The 26698-nt window shown below is 38.7% G+C and overlaps 1 protein-coding gene across 1 annotated transcript in view; it reads left to right on the plus strand.

Moving 5' to 3' along the window:
- Positions 1 to 6519: 6519 nt before the first annotated feature.
- Positions 6520 to 26698, plus strand: part of LOC106062521 (uncharacterized) — a 36494-nt gene continuing 16315 nt past the window's right edge. Inside the window, exons 1-4 of the mRNA XM_056042329.1 lie at positions 6520 to 6861; positions 18689 to 18814; positions 21934 to 22079; positions 25797 to 25946. Of these exons, the coding sequence (XP_055898304.1) occupies positions 6765 to 6861; positions 18689 to 18814; positions 21934 to 22079; positions 25797 to 25946 (519 nt within the window). The 5' untranslated portion in view covers positions 6520 to 6764. The remainder of the gene's footprint in view (positions 6862 to 18688; positions 18815 to 21933; positions 22080 to 25796; positions 25947 to 26698) is intronic.

Genomic DNA, 26698 nt, shown 5'->3' on the forward strand with positions numbered 1-26698 from the left:
TCGATGTCAGTCATAACACTATGAACATCTCTCCATACAGCTTAAAAAAAAAGTTTTGAAAAAAAAAAACAACGCAGTATCGAATAGAGCCTACAAGATGGGTCCAAAAACTATAAGCACTCACAGGCCTAATTAAAAGTCAACATGCACGCACTATATACTCTTCTTAATTACTCCCTGCACTTAGATCTAATTAATCGTCTCGCCGTCACTTCGTCCAAAGCTATGAAACGAAGCAGAGAACATCAAAGGGACGTAATTAAATCCAAGGGGCATAACTCCGTGTGGTGTCCCAAACTTAATTGTTTGCACGCTGTTTTTAGTGTTTCTGCTAGATGATATTACATGCCCCCTATCAACTCCAGGTCAAATCGGTGTCCTACCCCATCAAACAGACGAGAAACTCCTTATCCACTGCCTTACGATATTCATGTCTAACTCTAACTAGGCGATGTGAAAGATGCATGCTATTTAAATCAATGTTTCAGTGACAACTAGGGTAGCTCGCAGATTATCGTCTGATTTAGCTTTGTAAATAGTTTATTCTCATCGACACCAAACGCAATGTTTACTTTGTTTTAGTTAATATTTTTTTTTTAGCTTCTATGATTATTTATTTGCATGTTTGTGTGTGAGTGTGTGAATACCCACTCTTTCTTTCTGCCGGGCCCCTCTTTCTACCTTTCTTCCCCATCTACTTTTCTTCCTCCCTTGCTCTCCTTTCTCCCTCTATCTCTCTCTCCCTCTCTCCCGCTTTATCCCACTTTCTTCCTCTATCTCTCTCTCCCTCTCTCCCGCTTTATCCCACTTTCTTCCTCTATCTCTCTCTCCCTCTCTCCCGCTTTATCCCACTTTCTTCCTCTATCTCTCTCTCCCTCTCTCCCGCTTTATCCCACTTTCTTCCTCTATCTCTCTCTCCCTCTCTCCCGCTTTATCCCACTTTCTTCCTCTATCTCTCTCTCCCTCTCTCCCGCTTTATCCCACTTTCTCCCTCTATCGCTCTCTCCCTCTCTCCCGCTTTATCCCACTTTCTTCCTCTATCTCTCTCTCCCTCTCTCCCGCTTTATCCCACTTTCTTCCTCTATCTCTCTCTCCCTCTCTCCCGCTTTATCCCACTTTCTTCCTCTATCTCTCTCTCCCTCTCTCCCGCTTTATCCCACTTTCTTCCTCTATCTCTCTCTCCCTCTCTCCCGCTTTATCCCACTTTCTTCCTCTATCTCTCTCTCCCTCTCTCCCGCTTTATCCCACTTTCTTCCTCTATCTCTCTCTCCCTCTCTCCCGCTTTATCCCACTTTCTCCCTCTATCTCTCTCTCCCTCTCTCCCGCTTTATCCCACTTTCTTCCTCTATCTCTCTCTCCCTCTCTCCCGCTTTATCCCACTTTCTTCCTCTATCTCTCTCTCCCTCTCTCCCGCTTTATCCCACTTTCTTCCTCTATCTCTCTCTCCCTCTCTCCCGCTTTATCCCACTTTCTTCCTCTATCTCTCTCTCCCTCTCTCCCGCTTTATCCCACTTTCTTCCTCTATCTCTCTCTCCCTCTCTCCCGCTTTATCCCACTTTCTTCCTCTATCTCTCTCTCCCTCTCTCCCGCTTTATCCCACTTTCTTCCTCTATCTCTCTCTCCCTCTCTCCCGCTTTATCCCACTTTCTTCCTCTATCTCTCTCTCCCTCTCTCCCGCTTTATCCCACTTTCTTCCTCTATCTCTCTCTCCCTCTCTCCCGCTTTATCCCACTTTCTCCCTCTATCTCTCTCTCCCTCTCTCCCGCTTTATCCCACTTTCTTCCTCTATCTCTCTCTCCCTCTCTCCCGCTTTATCCCACTTTCTTCCTCTATCTCTCTCTCCCTCTCTCCCGCTTTATCCCACTTTCTTCCTCTATCTCTCTCTCCCTCTCTCCCGCTTTATCCCACTTTCTTCCTCTATCTCTCTCTCCCTCTCTCCCGCTTTATCCCACTTTCTTCCTCTATCTCTCTCTCCCTCTCTCCCGCTTTATCCCACTTTCTTCCTCTATCTCTCTCTCCCTCTCTCCCGCTTTATCCCACTTTCTTCCTCTATCTCTCTCTCCCTCTCTCCCGCTTTATCCCACTTTCTCCCTCTATCTCTCTCTCCCTCTCTCCCGCTTTATCCCACTTTCTTCCTCTATCTCTCTCTCCCTCTCTCCCGCTTTATCCCACTTTCTTCCTCTATCTCTCTCTCCCTCTCTCCCGCTTTATCCCACTTTCTTCCTCTATCTCTCTCTCCCTCTCTCCCGCTTTATCCCACTTTCTTCCTCTATCTCTCTCTCCCTCTCTCCCGCTTTATCCCACTTTCTTCCTCTATCTCTCTCTCCCTCTCTCCCGCTTTATCCCACTTTCTTCCTCTATCTCTCTCTCCCTCTCTCCCGCTTTATCCCACTTTCTTCCTCTATCTCTCTCTCCCTCTCTCCCGCTTTATCCCACTTTCTTCCTCTATCTCTCTCTCCCTCTCTCCCGCTTTATCCCACTTTCTTCCTCTATCTCTCTCTCCCTCTCTCCCGCTTTATCCCACTTTCTTCCTCTATCTCTCTCTCCCTCTCTCCCGCTTTATCCCACTTTCTTCCTCTATCTCTCTCTCCCTCTCTCCCGCTTTATCCCACTTTCTTCCTCTATCTCTCTCTCCCTCTCTCCCGCTTTATCCCACTTTCTTCCTCTATCTCTCTCTCCCTCTCTCCCGCTTTATCCCACTTTCTTCCTCTATCTCTCTCTCCCTCTCTCCCGCTTTATCCCACTTTCTTCCTCTATCTCTCTCTCCCTCTCTCCCGCTTTATCCCACTTTCTTCCTCTATCTCTCTCTCCCTCTCTCCCGCTTTATCCCACTTTCTTCCTCTATCTCTCTCTCCCTCTCTCCCGCTTTATCCCACTTTCTTCCTCTATCTCTCTCTCCCTCTCTCCCGCTTTATCCCACTTTCTTCCTCTATCTCTCTCTCCCTCTCTCCCGCTTTATCCCACTTTCTTCCTCTATCTCTCTCTCCCTCTCTCCCGCTTTATCCCACTTTCTTCCTCTATCTCTCTCTCCCTCTCTCCCGCTTTATCCCACTTTCTTCCTCTATCTCTCTCTCCCTCTCTCCCGCTTTATCCCACTTTCTTCCTCTATCGCTCTCTCCCTCTCTCCCGCTTTATCCCACTTTCTTCCTCTATCTCTCTCTCCCTCTCTCCCGCTTTATCCCACTTTCTTCCTCTATCTCTCTCTCCCTCTCTCCCGCTTTATCCCACTTTCTTCCTCTATGGCTGCCTGGTCGTCCGGTTTGTGCGTTGGACTGTCGTTCGGATTTATCGATGGTCTCGGGTTCAAACCCTGCCCACTCCCAACCCCCGTCGTCCTGCGGGAGGTTTGGACTAGGAAGTAAACTATCTTCAACTCTGAAGGCACATCCGAAACATGTCAAACATTTTACAAACATTTTACAAAACAAACATTTTACAAGGGACTCCAAACATGAATGAAGACACATCAAGTTACTCTATGTATACATACCAAAGTATATATGTTCGTCTAGCCTACTTAACTTGAAACTAAAATATGAGAGAAAAAATCCAAGTGCAGCCTAAAGCGTATATTAAGTCGTATCATCTAGGAGCAGCAATATTGTTTTTAGGATTTTTTTTTGCTGACAACTACAAATGTTCACAAAAATGTGCTAAAAGTAAAGTTCTACTGCGAAATAGGTATAAACCAGTTACGACTTGTAGCCTGTACTTGTAAAACATTTTCATGTGCTAATATGGTTTGGTTTATGATGATTTTGGCTTAGTGATAATATTTCATTGCTCAAGCTCAAACATCTGTAATTTTATTGGTCTAGATTGGTATCGAGTGTGCATTATTAACACGAAAGACGTAATAACTGGAAGTCTCGAGTTCAAATCTCGATGAATGCATATATTAAAACTGATGAAGGCTAGTTAGTCCATCCAACTAAAAGAGGTTGTCATTGTGCTGACCACAAGACACACTCGTTTAATCGTTGGCTAGAACAGAATAGACACCTCACCCACCCTTCTGATATAAGCTTTGTAGTTCCCCTTTCAGACCATTGGGTCTAAAGGGTAGATGATGTAAAGGTGGCCCAGAGTTAACGAGGGTGCCATGTGGCCAGCGCAACGACCAACCGCCTTTACTTTCCCCCAACTAATGTCACGTACCCATTTGAGCTGGGTGAACTCAGAGTCGCCCTAAAGATCCCGAAATGGACCTCATTCACCAATCTTAAACAAACAACATTTACCCACGTGATAATATTGATAAAACAACGAAAAAAAAACGTATCATGTGACAGCCTTAGTGTATTACGTAATTTGTATAGAAGAGATAGAGAATCACGTGGCTAAATGATGTTTGTTTACGATTGGTGAATGAGGTCCATTAAAAATTCCAGTTTTCACCAGGATTTGAACACGGGACCCAGGTTCGGAATCAAAGCGCTTCATCACTCAGCCAACACGCCTCCTACTATCAACCTATGAAATTTAAATCTCACCATGTCGCTCAATCACGGAGTCCCCATGTATAGGACTAACAAACACGTGGCTATCAAATTGATCAACATATTAATGTCCCATCTACTGACGTCTTTTTCACTTCCCTCTTACACATTTCGTTCGTCCCAGTCGGTGACTATGAATTGGTGCTGTTATATTATTGTGTTTAATCAGAAATAGGTTTCTAGACGCTAAATCACTAGCCCCATATTTGAGAACAATACGTTTTAATTTATTAACACATGCTAATGATTCATTCGCACACATGTTATCGATTAGAAGCTAATCATTGGTGATCGAAATAAACGTACGCAAATCCTATCGATCAGAGGCTATTGATTGACGCTGATGATGTATTTACATAAATCCAATCGCAAAAGGCACACTTGGGTGGGGAGAAAGCCCACGGACCCAGGATAATTAAAGTAAGGTTTAGAACTAACTAGCAGAGAATATGGCTGAATCTCATTCAATGCTAAGCCTCCCCCTCCCCTCAAATGATAGCGAGGAGGAGGATATAGATCAGTGCAACAGTAGGTTGCAAAAGATCCTTGCTACATATCCAGACAAGAAGAGAATGAACCAAAACATGCACAAATCTAGTGTATCAGAGGCTACTGATTGATGATGATTGATTTTCATAAATCCGTAAGATTAAATAGATAATTAAGATAGATATGCACAAATCCTGTGTATCAGAGGCTACTGATTGATGATGATTGATTTTCATAAATCTTTTAGATTAAATGATTAAATAGATAATTAAGATAGATATGCACAAATCCTGTATATCAGAGGCTACTGATTGATAATGATTGATTTTTATCAATCCGTAAGATTAAATAGACACTTAAGATAGATATGCACAAATCCTGTGTATCAGAGGCTACTGATTGATTTTCATAAATCTTTAAGATTAAATAGGTAATTAAGATAGATATGCACAAATCCTGTTTCTTATCTTCTTATCTTATATATATCCTGTATATCAGAGGCCACTGATTGATGATAATGATTGATGATAAAAATTGCAGTTGGTCAGAGAAGATATATCACACATTATTTATTTTGTAGACAACTTACTAACCTAAATAGTACAAGACTGCATTACTTATGCCAAGAGATCTGAAACTTGCAAAGTTTGGACCGTATTTTTACAACCGTCAATTAAAATACGTCTAAATGAGACCAATAGTTAATGTTCTCAACACAGAGTGTGAGTGTGATTTAGATTAACAGGTGTATTTGAAAAAGTTGAAGACAATAAATTCAGTTTTCAAAAAAAATAAAATATTGGGACTTTTTTTGTGAATCTAATATTGAAATTAAATCATATATATCTATACGATGATGATTACACAATGTTTATTTTGTAAAGTGGATTTATGTTCTGTTTCTTCACTTAAATATCTGCAGCAATAAGTGTAATTTGGTTGATCAAACATAGTTCTGGAAATCCAATATCGAATTTTAAACCACAGGACGCGCTGTGGCTGGGGGGTAAAGTGCCTGGCTTCCGAACCGGAGGGTGGCGGGTTCGAATCTGAGAATTTTAGTTTCGGGATCTTTAGGGCCCCTCTGAGTCCAACCAGTTCTAATGGTCATGTGCTAGCCACATGACACCCTCGTTAACCGTGGGCCACAAAAAAAAAAACAACAGAAAAAACAACATATCATCTGCTCCATAGATCGCTTGGTCAGACACTATTTTAAAGCACACAATCCCATCATAACAGTCTGAGTATAACAGCATAAGTCCATTATCTTTTGATTCGAAAGCAAGCCTTATTATGTGTAGCTCTGTTTCTGTAAATACAAATTAAAGATGTATCTATAAGAATTAATTTAGAATCACTGAAAGATGTTTCGAATGAAATCACAGCATACTGCAAAAATGATGTTTAAAAAAAAAACAATAACAGCAACAACAATGAAAGCCATCAAAATCCCTGCACTTGATTGTCAGTTACGATCGCAGGGTAAGCCATTAACATTTTAAAGTCAACGTTTTTATGTAACTACAGATATTACCTGGCCCACAGGACGACGCTCGCTGTGGAGGATTTGGCTGATACAGTCGCGCTCACCTCGGACTCTGGGTCGAGATTAGACGGTCTCTGGGGGGCGGGGATTGAAAATCTTCACACACACAAAAATAGCTAAAATAAATAAAAATACTTTTTTATATATCAAGAAATAGTTTTCAGGTGCAAAAGATCTATTAATATTTTCTTGAATAGAACACATCAGAATAAGGAATACTTCCCGACATGAGAGTCGGTACATTTTCATTTTTTCTTACCGCCCTTGTGTTGCTATGGATACATATTAAACAGGCCACTGGTTTTGAACGAATTACTTCAGGGCGTAAGTTTTTGTATGTCTTTAGACTGTCTTCAATGTCTATCTATCTATCTATCTATCTATCTATCTATCTATCTATCTATCTATCTATCTATCTATCTATCTATCTATCTATCCATCTATCTATCTATCTATCTATCTATCTATCTATCTATCTATCTATCTATCTCTATCTATCTATCTATCTATCTATCTATCTATCTATCTATCTATCTATCTATCTATCTATCTATCTCTATCCGCGAGTTAGTCATCAGGATTTTGAATTATATATGAAAAGATGTTTTTGGTATTTGTAATTAAAATGTAGAATGTAACTAGTTGGCCCTGTGACGGTTTCCGTTTCTTTATTGCCAACTATTTATTGATGTATTATATTATCATTCTTTCAACACATTTCGTATTTTATATATTAATAATGGCACAAAAAGAATCATTTTGCCGGATATATACATATATATATATATATATATATATATACTAGACATATGTTACCCGCGACCCGCGGGTCTTTATTTGCACATTACTGTCGATATAGTCACTGAGAGTGTTTTGTAAACAATTAAACGAAATAATAATGTAATAAGTAAAGCGAATGTGTCAATGTAAAAATAGTGTGAATGAAGGTATCAAATCAAAATATCTAATAGGCTTAATTAAATCCATTTTTTTTTTCAAATTAAAACATTTGCTTGTAGGCCTACATATATTCGATTAAAATTTGAGATGAATAGACTAAATTTTGTATGTTCATGTGTATAAAGTATAAAGTAGATCTTGAGGTAGACGTAGATCTAAATCTACACTAATCTAGAGTTCTGTGCTGCGCATGTGTGAACTTTTTTTCATGAATGAATATAGGCCTATCTCAACACGGCTACGCAGCTTTAGCGAACAGCGAACGAATGTATTAAAAATGCTTTAGAAAAACAAATTTGAATGTTAATTTGATTAAAATATCAAATGAATGGACAATAATTAGTATGTTTATGTGTTAAAGCATAAAACTATCTTTGCGAAAAGAAGTTTTATCTTCTTAGAGTTCAGTAAGAGTTTTAGTTAGACCTAGGCCTAGGAATAGACTCAGACCTCAGAAGAGAGATGTGTTAATGTGTAACCATTTGGTAATGTCTAATGAAAGAATGTTCGCCAGGAAATCTGTAGATATCAGGAACTAATTTATGTAAAAAATGCTTTAGAATAATCTAGTGGATTGGATTTATATGTATGTTAAACGTAGCTAATGATCCTTTCACGTTATTTCTCTTTCGCTACGAAAATAAAATTAGGTTTGCGAAAATGGGTTTACCCGATGTCGATACATTCTTATCTATTAAAAACGAAAAGAGCGATAGCTTTGTTAAATGAATGGGATTATAAAGTAACAATAAAACGAAATAATTTTTAGTACGCGATTCATGAATGAATATAGATCTAGCATTCTAGGCCTTTAACTCGGCTTCGCAGCTTTCGTAAACGAATGTAGCTTTAGAAAACCAAATTTGAATGTTTATTTGATCAAAATATGAAATGAATGGACTTTAATTAATATGTTTATGTGTTAAAGTATAAAACTATCTGTGCGAAGAGAAGTTTTATCATCTTAGAGTTGAATTAGAGTTTTAGATCTAGGGATGGGATTATAAAGTAAACAATTAAACGAATTAATTTTTAGTACGCGATTCATTACGGTATTGTCTAATGAAAGAATGTTCGTCAGGAAATCTGTAATCACAGATATAAGGAACTAATTAATGTAAAAAATGCTTTTGAAACACAAAATTGAAGATTAATTTTATTATATAATGAAATCAATGGATCTTCTTTTGTATTTTCATGTGTCAAAGTAAAAAACTATCTGCGCAAAGTGTATTTCTTAAAATTAGATCTAGGTCTAAATCCTTTCTATCTTTTCTCATGTCAACATTGTAGACATGGCCTAGATCCATAAAATACTATAGCTGTAATAGAGTCGGACAACTTTATTTTTTTTGAGGGTCTTAAGTTTGTTTTAGGGCTACAATACATACACTACGGTCTCAGTTGGTACCCAAGGAACATTCCTGCCTAGTTTTATCAAGATTGGTCAAGCGGTTTTGATATCTATAAGTAACATACATCCATACATACATACATCCATACATACACCACACATTCTACTTTATAATATATATATATTTATATATATATATATATATATATCTTGAAAACACTCTTAAGAAACATCTGAGTTCTTTTTTCTTTTTTATTAAACTTCTTCAAACTTATAATTTAAGCAAATTCGTAGATTTTCAATTTAATAACACTTTGATTAAATATCTTGATCATGGGCGTAGCCAGGGGGGGGGGTTTTGGGGTTCAAACCCCCCCCCCGGAAATGAAATCCCCCCCCCCTTCTTGGGGGGGGGGGGAATCGGAATTTAATGAATGATTTTTTGCTTTGATTTTGTTTATTTTAGGTGATATTTTAATACTAAACCATCACTTGCCCCAGCACAACCAATGGAGTTTTGAGTTTAAAACCCCCTACCAGGGGGTTTTGAGTTTAAAACCCCCTACTAGGGGTTTTGAGTTTTAAACCCCCTACTTGGGGTTTTTGCAGTTAACTCCCCCTCTTCTATAAAACAAAACAAAAAAAAATGCAAACGAAAATCCCCTAATTCCAAGAGCACAGTTAAGGAAGATTTTGGTTTTAAACCCCCCTCCAAAATTTACGATAAACCCCCTCTTCAATATAAAAAAAAAGCTCAAAATGTTATGAGCGTAGCTAAATGGGTTTTGACTTAACTTTGAGTTTAAACCCCACTTCAGGTAAAAAATACCTCTTTAATAATAAAAACAATGCAAATTATACACTCAAAATGTTATGAGTGTAGTCAAAAGGGTTTTGAGTTTAAACTCCCCTCCAGTGGAGTTTGAAGCTAAAAAATACTTCTTCAATATAAATAAAAGCAAATTACTCACTCTAAAATCTTTAAGCGTAGCCAAAGGGGTTTTGAGTTTAAACCCCCCACCAGGGGGGTTTGAGGCTAAAAAATACATCTTCAGTTGAAGAAAAAAAGTAAATTACGCACTCAACCCCCAACAGATGATTTTGACGATAAAACTTCTCTTTTCGATATAAAATCTAAAGCAAACTACAGTCACTTAATTCCAAGAGCTTATTCAAGAGAGGTTACACATTTTTACCAGTGGCAGGGCTCCCTTAATAAACTGCAGTGAATAGTCATCTGCCGAAATTGAAAAACACTAAATGTGGCTCAACAAAGATGGCTAAGACAGATTTTAGGAGTCAGTTATAGAGATCGGGTTTAAATCAAGGAAATCCTATGCCGAACTGGGAGTCGACCCTTTAGTAAGATTGTGAGAGAGCGACGCATGAGGTTCTCCGACAAAACGAATTACGCATAAGAAGAGTTGCAATGATATCCTAGTACAACTTCACGCCACTCATTCATTGGCAGGTGGGAAGAGGCTTCAGACATTACCAGTGACAGATTTTTATGGAAACAGCTTGACGTCAAATGCTCCGAATGGCGCGGGAGGGTCTAAGTTAGTAAGAATAGCACATTAGGTTTTTAAAATAAAACTTTTTAATAAAAATGGGAAATGCACTGTAGATACCTCAGAATATGCATTTTGTTGGCTTTCAATATCAGAAATAGTGCTTGACGGCGGGGCTCCTAGCGCTCCCCCAGACCCCTTGCTAGTAGTGGCGAGGAATCTACAATTTTTCCACTAACTCATGGAAGAACCTATTCTAGGGCACAATAAACGTCTTCCGAAAGAATGAAGGTTCAGAATGCAATAAAGATTATGTACACACATACATAAATACATATAAAAAAAATTTCGCGGGGGGGGGGGGGGGAGAGAAAAAAATCCCCCCCCCAACCCCCCCCGAAAAAAAATCCTGGCTACGCCCATGATCTTGATACTATTCAAGTTTCTACTAATACAACTTTAACTTCGACTAGTGGAACCACAACTGTCTCAGTACAACAACAAGACACCAGTTGCATTGCAAAGACTCCGACTAACTTCATCATCATCCTCATTCCTTTGGGTTCCTCATGGAACATAGGGCCTCGACAAAAACACGCCACTCTCCACGGTCTCTTGCTAGCTTTTTTTTTATGGTTTCCCAGCTCTTCCCGGTCCTCTCGGCTTCTTCAAGTACACTGCGTCGCCATGTTCTTTTTGGTCTTCCTCTGCGTCTTGTTCCCTGGGGATTCCACTTGAAGGCCTGCCTAGCTCTGTTGCTGGTATCTTTTCTAAGGGTGTGACCAATCCATCTCCACTTCTTCTCTAAGATCTGCACCTCTATATTTTTTCTGTCCACTAATCTCCCACAGTTTGGTGTTTTCTACTTTGTCGTACCAGTGTATTTTTAGGATATTTCTCAGGCATCTTTTTAAACCGTATTTTCCAGAATCCTAGAAACTTCTATTCTAAATATTTTATTCACGATGACCTTCTAGAAACTGACGTTTGTGACTTTCTTTGATTTTGTCCTTGATTGGATGATTATCATTGACGCGTGTTTGTTCTGTGACTTTCCGGTTTCTGGAAAGAGGTAGAATCAGTTCACAGTATCGATTCGTGCAGGCTCAAAGTCCAAATATGTATTTGCAGGTTCACTAAATTCTTTGGTGATTTCTATAGCACAGATGACACATACACCACACACAATTAAACATTGGGGCAATTACCCAATGGTCGCTACCACTAGATCTGAGGCGTAGCAACCAAGGCGCGAAGGGGTCCATTGCGCCCGGGCCAAGGAACACTAGGGGCCCAAACGGAGTTATGTGAGGAAATGCGCTGACTATAAGAGTTTGAAATGCATCACATTATTACATTATTTTCAATTAAATCATGTTCATTTTTCTAAAATTCCATTTCTGGTGTCCAAGCAAAATAATATATCCATGTAAATCTTATTACTGAAGTATGTAATCTATTAAAGGAAGATAACTCTTAAATTGTCAGTACAGCGTTTAATTTAAATTTAATGTGTTCCATTTTTAATTTAATAATAATAATAATAACAATACATACTTCTAAGTCTACTCATTGTGAAAATGTTCTATATGAGGTATAATATTTGCTTTTGTTTTGTTCAAGTGTTATTTATTTCTTTAATATTACAATGAATATTGATTAGTTCAATTGTTTGTATAAATTGTATGAGTAAACAGTAAATGTAAGATATACATAATATTTACAGTCGGTTACAATGGATATTCATACGCACATTTCCTTAGAATGATATCAAATCTAATCTTTAAAACATACGTGAATATATACGAATCATCCACATATAGACAATATGTCTTCCAATTATTCGAAGTTACAAACATTTTGTGCATGGGCACCGAGATTGTGATCACATTCGACTATCTACCCAGTAGGTTGAACATTGATTTCTTTACAAAGGTGCTTTAAGAAACCTATTCACCTAACTAGATAAAGCTTATGCAAAACAGCGTTGTGGGAAGACTTCAGGTGGCGACCAATGCACATTCAGAATATCTGATGATTTGTTATATGGTTGACCAATGACATTGGCCCTTCAAATAATCTTCAGAGACTTAGCTTAGTTTTAGAGATTATGTCAGTCTTGTAAATAAATATATTGTGCATTGTTATTAGAGACGGTAAATGTAGTGACGCAGACAAAATACATGATAGGAGAAGAACATGGCTAGGGCTTGTAGCAAGATGTATAGTGAACAGACTGCTAATTGAAACGACGGATAGAGAGACAAAACAATCACCCCCATCTTTAAATAAACATCAGTTGAGGTCTTCACAAGTTTTATCAAGTATGCTATAGTTAATTGTTGTGTCTCTTGGATGAGTTCGGAATCACATTAGTATAAGTAAAGTAGTGTAAGACAACAGACACAATCCAAGACAGGACAAGACAAGACAGGACAGGACAGGACAAGACAGATCTAAAACTTGAGGAAATTGTTCTCTGTTACCCCGCGAGGTACAGGTGTACCATGTGTACTGTCTTGTGTAGAAGTTTGTTTTCCTTGAAACGTACTCTCTCATTAGATACAGTAGAGACCAGTTTGGGTTCAGTCACACTATAAGAGGGGGGCCCAACTTCGCATTCCTTAATCCGGGCCTACGGGTACCCTCCTACGCCACTGCACTAGATATAACCAAAAAAAACGAATGTGCTGGTAGGAAGTACAAACAGGGGCGACCTACGAGCTTGTGTGTACATATCAACTCAATTTCTTTTCTTTTTTTTTTAATGAGATGTCTATTGATTTATAAACCGTAGTGAAGCCATTGTTAAAACTTGTCCCATGATTTGTTGTACAAAATAACGAATTCTATTTCGGATTGGTGGAGGCGCGGTGGCTGAGCGGTAAAGCGCTTGGCTTCTGAACTGGGGGTCCCGGGTTCGAATCCTGGTGAAGACTAGGATTTTTATTTCGGCATCCTTGGGCGCATCGTCTACCCAGCTCTAATGGGTACCTGACATCAGTTGGGGAAAAGTAAAGGCGGTTGGTCGTTGTGCTGGACACATGACACCCTCGTTAACCGTAGGCCACAGACTCCAATGACCTATAGACCACAAGGTCTGAAAAGGGGAAACTTTTTGTTTTTGGATTGATGTCTTCTTTTCGACTTTGTCTCAAGACTTGAGTCTAAGACACTTGGAACCTAAGACCCACGGAAGTTTGCCTCCATCTGCTTGCCTGAACTAACTTCTGTCTGGGAAAGATCAAAGCAGGTGTACATTTGTACATCCTTATACCGATGGCTCGTATCCGAAGACGCTCGGGCTAGAAACGAGGCTGAAGGCCGAAAACGCTCGGGCTAGAAACGGGCTAGAAACGAGGCTGAAGGCCGAAAACACCGGGGAAACTGCTCCATAGTCATTCTTCCTTGTACCACATCAGCCATACCGCTGTCTGACATACCCAAAGACGTTAAGTCCGCTCAAGAACAATATTTTCTCGTTCTCTTGTAAAATTGAAATTTCTTTCTTTTTTTTTGTTGTTTTACTTTGAATATTATATACGTACAAACTACAGCTTCCTCTCACGAGCTACTAATTCTTTCCCCACACGATATACAGCAATTGTCAAATTTCTATGAAAATCATTATAGCCGTTTTCAAGATCCGTGTCCACCCACCCAGATTTTTTAGGTTTTTGTTTCCACAAAGTTAAGATTTGAATAAAGTTTTTTTTTTAAATATAAAAATAAACAGCTTCTAAAAAAGTTTTAAAAATATTTTTACTACGAGCGTAAATTTCATTAACAGTTGAGATTCCTTAGCATCAGAAATGGATACATTTTTCTCTCTTCGCTTATAACAAGTTCGTGAACCCACGTTGCCCATTCTATTCTATATCTCTTTCCTGCACTCACTCATGTTCTTACATCAGTGGCTAGTAAAAGTCTAACAACAAAAATGTCAGCCCCCAACTCAGAGCTCCAGTTACCCAGCACGTAGACTTGAGACTAACACCTCTGATATGATCAACACATTTTATGTCCCTCCTCCCTATGTGTACAAACTGGAATCAATAACACACTTGTCAAGATGGTAACTCGAGCACATGTTGTAATTTAGACTCAACTACAAAAGCCAGTTGATAATGTAATAACTTAAGTGAGGCAACTCAACGAGACATAGCTGTTTATTTACAGGACATCACAGGTACACAAAACAACATCTTCTCTTAGGCACAGTCTCTCCATATTGGCCTCTCTACTTGGGCGGAAATCGTTCTTTTTCTAATGTTGACATCTTTTTTGGTCTAGTCTATCACAGTGCGCACCTTCTAGCACTAGCCTGGAAGGCGGTGCGCATTGCAAAGTTATAACAATATGTTCCCTTTGGAAAAAAGAAAAAAAAAAGAAAAAACAAAAACAAAACAACAAAACCTAATAAATCTATCTATGCAGGGCCTGGTTTGATTTTGGAGCAATATTGTGAAGATCTGTAGGCTCTAGCAAAGACTATAAAGAATACACTTATTTAAGACTTTGTCTTCGATTCCTTAAAATAATGCGCAGAAATCCACGTGACCATGTAAACCTAGTTGCGACCAACATATTTTGCCACATCTAAAACAGACAAAGCCGTTGTCCACCAAGGGGTCTATTTCATTTTCTTTTTTAAATTCTGGCTTTTCTTTGGGCCTAACATATGTGTCCCGCAACCTTTGCGACAACTCTTCCTCTATGCCGTCTGCTGCCAGCTACTTTCCTCTATGCCGTCTGCTGCCAGCTACTTTCCTCTATGCCGTCTGCTGCCAGCTACTTTCCTCTATGCAGTCTGCGGCCAACTACTTTCCTCTATGCCGTCTGCTGCCAGCTACTTTCCTCTATGCCGTCTGCTGCCAGTTACTTTCCTCTATGCCGTCTGCTGCCAGCTACTTTCCTCTATGCCGTCTGCTGCCAGCTACTTTCCTCTATGCCGTCTGCTGCCAGCTACTTTCCTCTATGCCGTCTGCTGCCAGCTACTTTCCTCTATGCCGTCTGCTGCCAGCTACTTTCCTCTATGCCGTCTGCTGCCAGCTACTTTCCTCTATGCCGTCTGCTGCCAGTTACTTTCCTCTATGCCGTCTGCTGCCAGCTACTTTCCTCTATGCCGTCTGCTGCCAGCTACTTTCCTCTATGCCGTCTGCTGCCAGCTGCTTTCCTCTATGCCGTCTGCTGCCAGCTACTTTCCTCTATGCCGTCTGCTGCCAGCTACTTTCCTCTATGCCGTCTGCTGCCAGCTACTTTCCTCTATGCCGTCTGCTGCCAGCTACTTTCCTCTATGCCGTCTGCTGCCAGCTACTTTCCTCTATGCCGTCTGCTGCCAGCTACTTTCCTCTATGCCGTCTGCTGCCAGCTACTTTCCTCTATGCCGTCTGCTGCCAGCTACTTTCCTCTATGCCGTCTGCTGCCAGCTACTTTCCTCTATGCCGTCTGCTGCCAGTTACTTTCCTCTATGCAGTCTGCGGCCAGCTACTTTCCTCTATGCCGTCTGCTGCCAGCTACTTTCCTCTATGCCGTCTGCTGCCAGTTACTTTCCTCTATGCCGTCTGCTGCCAGCTACTTTCCTCTATGCCGTCTGCTGCCAGCTACTTTCCTCTATGCCGTCTGCTGCCAGTTACTTTCCTCTATGCCGTCTGCTGCCAGCTACTTTCCTCTATGCCGTCTGCTGCCAGCTACTTTCCTCTATGCCGTCTGCTGCCAGCTACTTTCCTCTATGCCGTCTGCTGCCAGCTACTTTCCTCTATGCCGTCTGCTGCCAGCTACTTTCCTCTATGCCGTCTGCTGCCAGTTACTTTCCTCTATGCCGTCTGCTGCCAGCTACTTTCCTCTATGCCGTCTGCTGCCAGCTACTTTCCTCTATGCCGTCTGCTGCCAGCTACTTTCCTCTATGCCGTCTGCTGCCAGCTGCTTTCCTCTATGCCGTCTGCTGCCAGCTACTTTCCTCTATGCCGTCTGCTGCCAGCTACTTTCCTCTATGCCGTCTGCTGCCAGCTACTTTCCTCTATGCCGTCTGCTGCCAGCTACTTTCCTCTATGCCGTCTGCTGCCAGCTACTTTCCTCTATGCCGTCTGCTGCCAGCTACTTTCCTCTATGCCGTCTGCTGCCAGTTACTTTCCTCTATGCCGTCTGCTGCCAGCTACTTTCCTCTATGCCGTCTGCTGCCAGCTACTTTCCTCTATGCCGTCTGCTGCCAGCTACTTTCCTCTATGCCGTCTGCTGCCAGCTGCTTTCCTCTATGCCGTCTGCTGCCAGCTACTTTCCTCTATGCCGTCTGCTGCCAGCTACTTTCCTCTATGCCGTCTGCTGCCAGCTACTTTCCTCTATGCCGTCTGCGGCCAGCTACTTTCCTCTATGCCGTCTGCTGCCAGCTACTTTCCTCTATGCCGTCTGCTGCCAGCTACTTTCCTCTATGCCGTCTGCTGCCAGCTACTTTCCTCTATGCCGTCTGCTGCCAGCTACTTTCCTCTATGCCATCTGCTGCCAGTTACTTTCCTGGACTTAATTTAATTTGTAATAATAATATCTATGTATCTAATACCTCATTTGTTTGTTTTTTTATTACGCACGCATCAATATTATATCGCCAAATTGGAATATTCCATACCATAGTTCCAACTACATGAAGTATTCTAGTCTAGACCACAATCTTTTAATGTTTGCAAGTCTGAATCTTTATCACCAAACTAGAATCTTATATATTTTGAGTAAAATTATTCATGGGAGCATGAGGGTATAACGTACACACAATGAGGCAGTGTAAAAAAGTATTCCTTTTTTTCTTAATTAAATATACATTAGTTGGCTGAGAGCGAAATAATCTTTTATTCTTTCACATTTTGGCTATATAAACGAATAATTTTGTTATGTCCCTTTTTTTTTTGTTTCTACAATTTATGTATATGTCTATGGTTTCTACGTTCATCTACATTAAATTTAAAGATGTTTATATTTGGATATAAAGTTATGTTTAGGTTTGTTTTTAAAAGAAGCCAGTTTTAGTCAATTTCTATAATTATGAATTTAATGCTCAAAAAAACCTGACTAGTTGTACTAGCTGTTTGGAACTACATTAATTAGCTACCGAGTCTTGACGACATTTTTGCAAGTCGGGCTATGAATGTGAGAAAAAAAAAAAGAAAGAATGGACTTAAAAAAATTGAGGGCAATAAATAATACATAAATGGCAATAAAAATCATATTTTTACAAAGCTTATATCAACTCACTGTGTCTCTCACCCATTCTCGGATCAAGTTCAAAATTCGCATAAATATTCATTGGCATAGAAAAAACATGAATATAATAATAAAATAAGTAACCAATTAGTCAGTTAATTACAGGGAATTACTTCTTTTTTTTATTGATACCAACATGGGAAAGTAATCCTTTAGTATTGACAGATATGGCTAGACTAAGTCCCCATAAATAATTGTTAACTTTTCACTTACACATTCTCCAATCAAATTGATACCTTATGTGATTTTTTTTCTGGTACCTAATTTAAATTTAAAAAAAATACTAAATTAATTGATTAATGATATCGAATAAGGGAAATTACGTGTACATTATTGATAGATATAGTTTTAAGGGCGAAGTTCTTCCCCTTAAAAATATTTTTGTCTTTTTTTTTCCTTTTTACAAGATACTAGTAATTAAAGTAAAGGAACGTATCGTCCTGTATTGCGATGCGAATGAAGCGACCGCCATTTTTACGTGGGTTACTGCGCTTCAGCTCCGAGCTAAACCTTATGATTTTTATCAGCTTTAAAATGATATTTCTGCAATAAGAGGGAGAAATGCTCTTAATATTAAAGTCAAATTTACTATGCATTGTCTTCTGGACTGTGTCCATGTCTTCAAGAAAGAAGAATGCCGCCATTGTTTCATATTCATTTAATAGCCGCTGTCATTTGAAAAATAAATACTTGTAATAACAACTGAAGACTATGGGTGATTCCCCCTCTCCCCGGGAACGCACATCGAACTTGGTATTCCCTTTTTTTAGGGTGGGGGTGGGAAGGGTTTGAAACCTTCACTTAAATTCTAAAATGTTAAAGAACTACTTTACCACTTTATTAAAACTAGGCACTGGTCAATTTTAGAATCATAAAATTGATAATGGCATATTACGTATTTATGCATCTATAGGTTTTGGCCATTACGACAAACTATTATGGCAAATTACATTCAACAAAATGAGCCAAAAAAATAAGTATGGACGTTTATGAATATTTTCTAGTATTTGGAACTAACAAAACATTTCCAGATGAGGACATTTATTTCTTACTATCTCTCTTTCGTTTTGTCCAGTTGCCGGAGTTGTCTGTGAAGAAGGCTTCAGAAAATGTTCCAAAGGTCCACCGACCTGCATAAACGAGAAATGCCAGTGTCCCGAAGGTTATAACGGCAAAGGAAATTTTATTTGTTTTCCTAAAGGTAAGTGTTTTTTTTTTCCTAGCAAATCTCTATTCTTTCCATTTAAGAATCGATCACAAATAGATATATTTATTTTATAACTCTTTGTCAAACATTTCACTGCACTTTTTTTGTTTTTCTCGATTTAATTTTTTTTTTTGGTTGGGGAGGGGGATGGTGTCCCCAAACTGAGGACGCATACATTAATAATAGTCAAATGCTCTAAAGCAGTGATGCCCAAAATACGAGCCGCGGGCCACATCCGGCCCGCGATGCAGGTCTAACCGGCCTTTCAGAACTTCTCCCCACAATACAGTAATTGGGAATGTAAAATATATGATAAAAAAATAACCGAATCGTGTCCTTGCCATTTGTAGTTGACTTCTTTTGGTAGCGCCGTGATTGGTAGCTTGCTGGTCAACATTGGAGTGTTGAATAAATGGGAATGCTGAACAAAAACTTGGTTTTAAGTGAAAGCAATAAATAGAAAAATGGACACATTTTGTTTTGTACAGAATACATAAAGTATATCTGTTTTAATGGAGTATTTGCATTGCAGCCTGTCATTCAGAAGTTTGAAACATCCAACTAATTGCTATAGAATTAATGTTGGATAAAACTTGTTTCTAATCAAAACGTAGTCTGCTCTATTGCTTTTCCATTTTCGCAATGATGTGGCCCGCGACAAGAGTGTGGGAAATTTATTTGGCCCGCGGGCTGAAGAAGGTTGGGCATCACTCCTCTATAGCGTCTACTCCTTCCACTATCCCTTAGTCTGGCACAAGATTTGGAGACCGAGATTTCGCAGGCCTGTCCATTCCTTTCTGTCTTGTGCTTTGGATAGAACTTTTTTCAATGGCAGACCCGTCCATTCTTTTATGTTGTCTTCCCATCGCTATCTCTGTCTGCCTCTTCTTCTTTTTCCTGGTACTGTTCCTTGAAGGAAGGTCTTTGCAAGCCCCGAATACACTGTAATATGGCCATAGAGTTTTATTTTTGCGTTTTTTTTTTACAATAGTTAGCAGGTCATCATTGCTAGTCTCTAATCTCTTCGTTTGTAATGCGTCTTGAAACAAGTCTAAACACAGTTAAATAGCATTTTAGTTTTATGGTTTTATTGATTTTTAAAATTTCTTTTATTAATTTTATGACTTCAAAGCATTTTTATCTCTAAATGGATTTTAAAATAACATTTATTGTAACGTCTAGATGTTTTGTGGTCTTAGTCTGAGTGACATAGGCCTACTCATATTTGATCGCCATTGACAGAGATGTATGTTAATGATTACTTTATCTTGTTCTGTTTTCTATTGTTCTATATCTCAGTGTTCCCCAAATTTTTTTTCTTAGAGAGAGCGAGACTGTAAGAGACAAAAAAATAAATAAGAGGGGGAGGGGGGCGGAGGAGAAGAAATGAATGAAAAGAAAAAGAGGAAAAGAGATAAAAAGAAAGAGAAAGGAAGAGTGCGAGAGCAATGGAGAGAGAGAAAGAAACAGATACGGCAAGAGTAGAGAGAGAGACATTTTAAAAACAGAGAAGGAGAAAGAAAGAGAGAATAAAAGATAGAAATAGAGAAGGAAGAGAGATTGAAAGAAGAAAAATGAGGAAACAGGGAAGAGTAAAAAAAAGTGCCAAACAAAGATAAAGAAGAAGAAAGATAGAAGAGAATAAAAGAGATGTTACAAGAAAGAAAAATATATTACGAGAGAGAGAGAGAGAGAGAAAGATGTTTTCCATTACCACAGTTAGGCAGTCTATCTAGTTTTAAGCTTCATCAACATTATTTGGAATTTGAGTCTATGTAATATGGATGTATTATCTAGAGACGAAGTAATTCATTACTAAGTATACGCAGGGCCGGCCTTAGATAATTGGAGGCCTCAGGGGAAGTGAATTTGTTGACCCCCAAATGAAATGGAAAAATTAAAATAAACAGCGAAAAAGAAAAAAAAAATTCGCTTTTTATTAAAACCTAGAGTACTCCAACAATAACTGTGAGGACAAGTTTCGCTATTTCTTCTCTAAAAAAAATTGGTAAGAGTCTTGTGCGAGGCCCCCACCAATCAAAGGTCCTACGCAGTTGCCTAGTTTGCAAATGTCTAATTCATGAAGTCTAAGTGATAGAACTGTCTAATCCAAGAACGAAATAACTCATTACTAGTCTAGGTGACATGACTGTCTTATCTAAGAACAAAATAACTCATTACTAGTCTAGACTGTCATATCTAAGAACAAAATAACTCATTACTAGTCTAGACTGTCTTATCTAAGAACAAAATAACTCATTACTAGTCTAGACTGTCTTATCTAAGAACAAAATAACTCATTACTAGTCTAGACTGTCTTATCTAAGAACAAAATAACTCATTACTAGTCTAGACTGTCTTATCTAAGAACAAAATAACTCATTACTAGTCTAGGTGACATGACTCTCTTATCTAAGAACAAAATAACTCATTACTAGTCTAGACTGTCATATCTAAGAACAAAATAACTCATTACTAGTCTAGACTGTCTTATCTAAGAACAAAATAACTCATTACTAGTCTAGACTGTCATATCTAAGAACAAAATAACTCATTACTAGTCTAGACTGTCTTATCTAAGAACAAAATAACTCATTACTAGTCTAGGTGACATGACTGTCTTATCTAAGAATAAAATAACTCATTACTAGTCTAGACTGTCATATCTAAGAACAAAATAACTCATTACTAGTCTAGACTGTCTTATCTAAGAACAAAATAACTCATTACTAGTCTAGACTGTCTTATCTAAGAACAAAATAACTCATTACTAGTCTAGACTGTCTTATCTAAGAACAAAATAACTCATTACTAGTCTAGACTGTCTTATCTAAGAACAAAATAACTCATTACTAGTCTAGACTGTCTTATCTAAGAACAAAATAACTCATTACTAGTCTAGACTGTCTTATCTAAGAACAAAATAACTCATTACTAGTCTAGACTGTCTTATCTAAGAACAAAATAACTCATTACTAGTCTAGACTGTCTTATCTAAGAACAAAATAACTCATTACTAGTCTAGACTGTCTTATCTAAGAACAAAATAACTCATGATGATTGGTATTGTATTTTTAATTGAAACTAATTAATTCTATATTTATCTCTTTAAGGCTATTATCACCTGTCCATACTTAGTGACCCATACTACCACACCTTGACTGGCGATGCGGCCCACATGTACTTCCCGTGTAGGTACCCAGTAGCACACTTCATCACCTACTACCAGTCAAAGGTCGACAGTACTTGCCGTGTCCAGGTAAGAATGTGTATGAATGTTCTGTAGACGTTGGGCGTGGCTCAAAGCTGGTCATCCTTACCCTAAAACAGAAGGCTTCGTAGGACTGAAAATTATGAAAAGGCGTATCCTAGAGCTCGATGCTGTTGATAAATGCCGCAAGGGCGGAAAGAGTGGGCGAGTCAATTAAGTAATGACATAATGACAGGGATTTACAGCTTTATCAGAATCTGCATACATGGGTGGCCATAACCAAGCTGCGAACCACCAGGCTTAAAAGACACTTAATCTGCTTTCAAGAAAGAAGCGTCTCCTTACTAAAAAAAAAACAACAAAAAAAACAACTCACCATAGCTGTCAACCGATTAACTATTATACAGCGATAGACTTATTTTGACTTATTTACTGTTTATCAACAAAAGAGAAGAATTTACAACCATCATTGACATGGTCTTACCACTATCCCACAATATAATGAAAACTGACATTGGAAAAACTAAGAAATTATGAAAATCAAAGCTTGGAGATTAAGCAATTATGGAAGCTGTCCATAGTAATAATACACCGTATTGTTCTATCAATTGAGGGGTAACTGATATAAAGGCATGTCATACCGTGAAGAGATAGATCATTGTAAATTTTAACTCATTTATCTTATTGTAAATTTTGTTAAAATGTTAAAAAAATATTTTTTTTTTACAAATTTGGAGCCCCTACACCCTTCTTTTTTTGGGGTGGGGTCTTTGGTGGCCACAGTCCTGCATTGTTGTGAATCAATGTGACATACATGCATAAACATTATATAATTCTTACATTTTTAAAATGATAACAATAAAAATAAGGCTTGTCTTCGAGTCCAAAGATTAATGAGGCGTGTAGTGACCTCCAGCAGTTTCGTTCTGTAGCCGCCTGCAACCAGGTGCTCTCTTCTAGTTCAGTTAAGGCAGGTTGGCACCTAGGCTGGTTTTCTAAAGCGTTTCCGTTGACGTCGACGCCCTTTCGGCTGCTTTTGGCATACTTTCAAACCCCTCTCCCTCACGAGTTGCGTGTTCTGCCCAGTGTAACTGTTGGACCATTGGGGGGTCGATCTATACCGTCCATACCGCCGTTCGCAAGGTGTGTGGTCTACACTAAACATATATTTTCCCTCATGTCATATTTTTTTTTTTAAAGGAAACCTCAGAATTTGCGCTACTCAATTTTAGCTTTATCATCATAGGAATCCTTGGGCCTTAGGCCTCTTTTCTTTGCCTCTTTTTTGGGCTCTATGTGCCTCTTTTATGGGCCATCTCGCCTCTTTTGTGGGCTTTTTTTTTTTAATGTTTTTATTTGTAAGTTCTCATAATTCACAAGTATTAAATCATAAACAATTGAAAAGTGATTAACCTAAAAATATAATAATAGTAATAGAAATATTATTTAATATCAAAGACATACTACCTAACCATCCAAACCATTGAACCCACTAAAATTATAGGCCTACAAGTATCCTCTACCCCAGAACAATCACTACAAAATCAGATATCCCTGACCCCTAACACCCTATTTCTGGAAAACTACATGAGCATTGTACAGGTATATGAAAGTCAAACTAGATAATTCTCTACCCTAAAATCCATTATTTTTCTAAATGTCAATTCTAAGTGATTAGGATCAAACACCTTATTATTATGTAGACATTTGAGCCAGCTAGCCCAAACAAGATTCCTGTATTCAAACGCTATAACTATAATTATCAACGATTTGATTTCAATATGTGAACAATTTAAGTAATATAATTGTATTTCATTTATAGTCCAAATGACTGTGAATTTTTATGTAGGCCTATAGTTTTAGGTATTGTAAAACTGACATATAAACTTATCTTGAAATCTAATCATTTTAATTTTCTATAAAATATTGATATTTTCGATTAACTATAATCAATGTAAAAAAAAAATTACATTTTCTACATATTTTCTTTTCTTGCCTTCTAAAGTTTCTTAATAAAGCGAAGCAACTTCTGAAACACACCTATATGATCAGATTGAATGAAATCAATTAGACCAGTCCTAACACAGAGATTGTCATTGATTGTTGTACAATCAATGTTTAGACGAATGGTTGATGATGAATTAATTGTATTGTCTTAACCCAGCCTCCACATTAAACATCTGTATGTAAACTTGTAGCATCAACTGCAATCTCCAGCCATGTTCTCATACGCCATAGGATAAGCAAGAACACGTCTATCTTCTTCTCGAGTCTTCGTTCTCAGTTTTATGTTGGGTTCAGACTTGTAGTTTTATACCTGAGATGAATTGCAGAGCAGTTTCCAGGTCAGACAGCTTTCCGTATAATTTTCTTTTACAAAGCTCATATCAACTCACTCTGTCTGGTAAAAAGTTTATACACGTTATTTCTCCCATACCCATTCTCGGATTAACCCTTAAAGTGCTGAGCTTTTTTACAAGAGTGCATACAATACGGAATTACAATTCTACTGTATAGAGGCTAAATTACCACAAGCGTCGAAAGGGTTAAGTTGAGCCTTAACACAATTATTTATTGTACCTAGCAAAACATGAATCAATAAAATAGATAACTCACTGGTCGACTGACTTATTAATTAAGTATTTTGTTTAATACCAACACGGGAGATTAATCCATCAGTATTCAGAGCTATAGATAAATATGTATTTTTTCCCCTTAGATTATTGTACACGCTATTTCTCCCACACCCATTCTCATATCAAGTTCACACTTTAAACTATTATTTTTTGTAACTAACAAAACATGAATCACATTTTTAAAAATCAATTATCAATAGATTATCGGTAACTAATTATTTTGTTTGATATCGAATAATGGAAAATTCTACATTATTGAGATATATAGTTTTAAGTGCTGAGCTCTTTCCCTTAGATAGTAAAGTACCCATTTCAGACCTTGTGATCGATAGAGCAGATAATGTAAAGGTCATCTTGTCACATCCTGGTTGTTATTGTAGGCGTGATGACGCGAATGTCGTGTATGTTGTGGGTACCTCTTCTGGTACGGCTATAATGCTCTTCTTAACTAGATACTTTATTAGACGCACTAGATTTGCAAGTGCGTAACAACACTAGTATACTAAGGTCTCCAACGACAACATTTAGAATTACTGATAAACACACTGGTAGCAGACATACATTTTATTCACACAATAATTCATAAAAGATATAGGCATCATAAGCCATCACAAACTATAATCCAATGAGAAGAACAGCATACTACATAATAATTACTCAGTGCTCATACAATATACTTAAGGAGATAATAACGCTCCTCCATCTACAAGAGACATAAAACCTCGTGGTCAGTCCCCGACCAGTAGACAAAATCTCGTGGTGTTAGCACGGAATAGTTCAGTGACTACTAGTCACCAAATATTACAGGGGTTCTAAAACTGATACAATGACACATCTGATTCTTTGGCCTACGGTTAACGAGGGTGTCATGTGGCCAGCACAACGACCAACCGCTTTTTACCCCAACTAATATCAGGTACCCGTTAGAGCTGGGTGGACTCAGCGGCACCCAAAGATCCCGAAATTAAAAAATCCCAGTCTTCACCAGAATTCGAACCCGGGACCCCCGGTTCAGAAGCCGATCGCTTTACCGCTCAGCCACCTCGCCTCCCAATACATAGAAGTACATACCTAAAAACTTGTCAGTGAATTCTGGGTAATCTTGCACTTTGGTGATTGCTAATTTCAGATACACGCCTTCAACAAACTAGTCAGAGGCAAGTACTACATCCACGGATTTGACGTGGCCCTAAGTATCACAGACTACACCCTTGGAAAGCGATCTACAAGCGCCATCTCCTATAGGAAAACTGGCTCCGCTTGTAACGGAAGATACACGGTAAAGTCGGAACCCGAGTCTCTCTCTTATGATTTGGGCGAAACTAATATTTTTTCACACAGATTACTATACGTCAACAAAAAGGGTTCAAGCCAATTTTTTTCTTACCTGATGAATGGTTTTGGTTATAGTATATTCATTTTTTTTTCACCCTATGAATTAATCCTGTGCACTCCCAGGGGACCGCAGGGCCGCAACCACACCTCTCCACCAAACTCGGTTCTGAGCAGATTTCTTCATCTGCTCCCACGTCATTCCAGTATCCTCAGCTTCACTGATGACTGACCTCTTCCAGGTTTGCTTGGGTCTGCCCATTTTCCTTTTTCCTTGCGGATTCCAATTAAGTTTCTGCCTTGCAACATTGGTGGCTGGTTTTCGCAGGGTGTGTCCTATCCAGCTCCACTTTTGCTTTTTTTATGTCTTGGGCTATAGCCACTAAAAGGGCGACTATACTTTGATGTCTTGGGCTATGGCCACTAAAAGGGCTACTATACTTGATGTCTTGGGCTATAGCCACTAAAAGGGCGACTATACTTTGATGTCTTGGGCTATGGCCACTAAAAGGGCTACTATACTTGATGTCTTGGGCTATAGCCACTAAAAGGGCTACTATACTTTGATGTCTTGGGCTATGGCCACTAAAGGGGGTACTATACTTTGATGTATTGGGCTATAGCCACTAAAAGGGCGACTATACTTTGATGTCTTGGGCTATGGCCACTAAAAGGGCTACTATACTTGATGTCTTGGGC

This window comes from Biomphalaria glabrata, chromosome 9 (genome assembly GCF_947242115.1).
Source record: "Biomphalaria glabrata chromosome 9, xgBioGlab47.1, whole genome shotgun sequence".
In the NCBI taxonomy this organism is placed as follows: domain Eukaryota; kingdom Metazoa; phylum Mollusca; class Gastropoda; family Planorbidae; genus Biomphalaria; species Biomphalaria glabrata.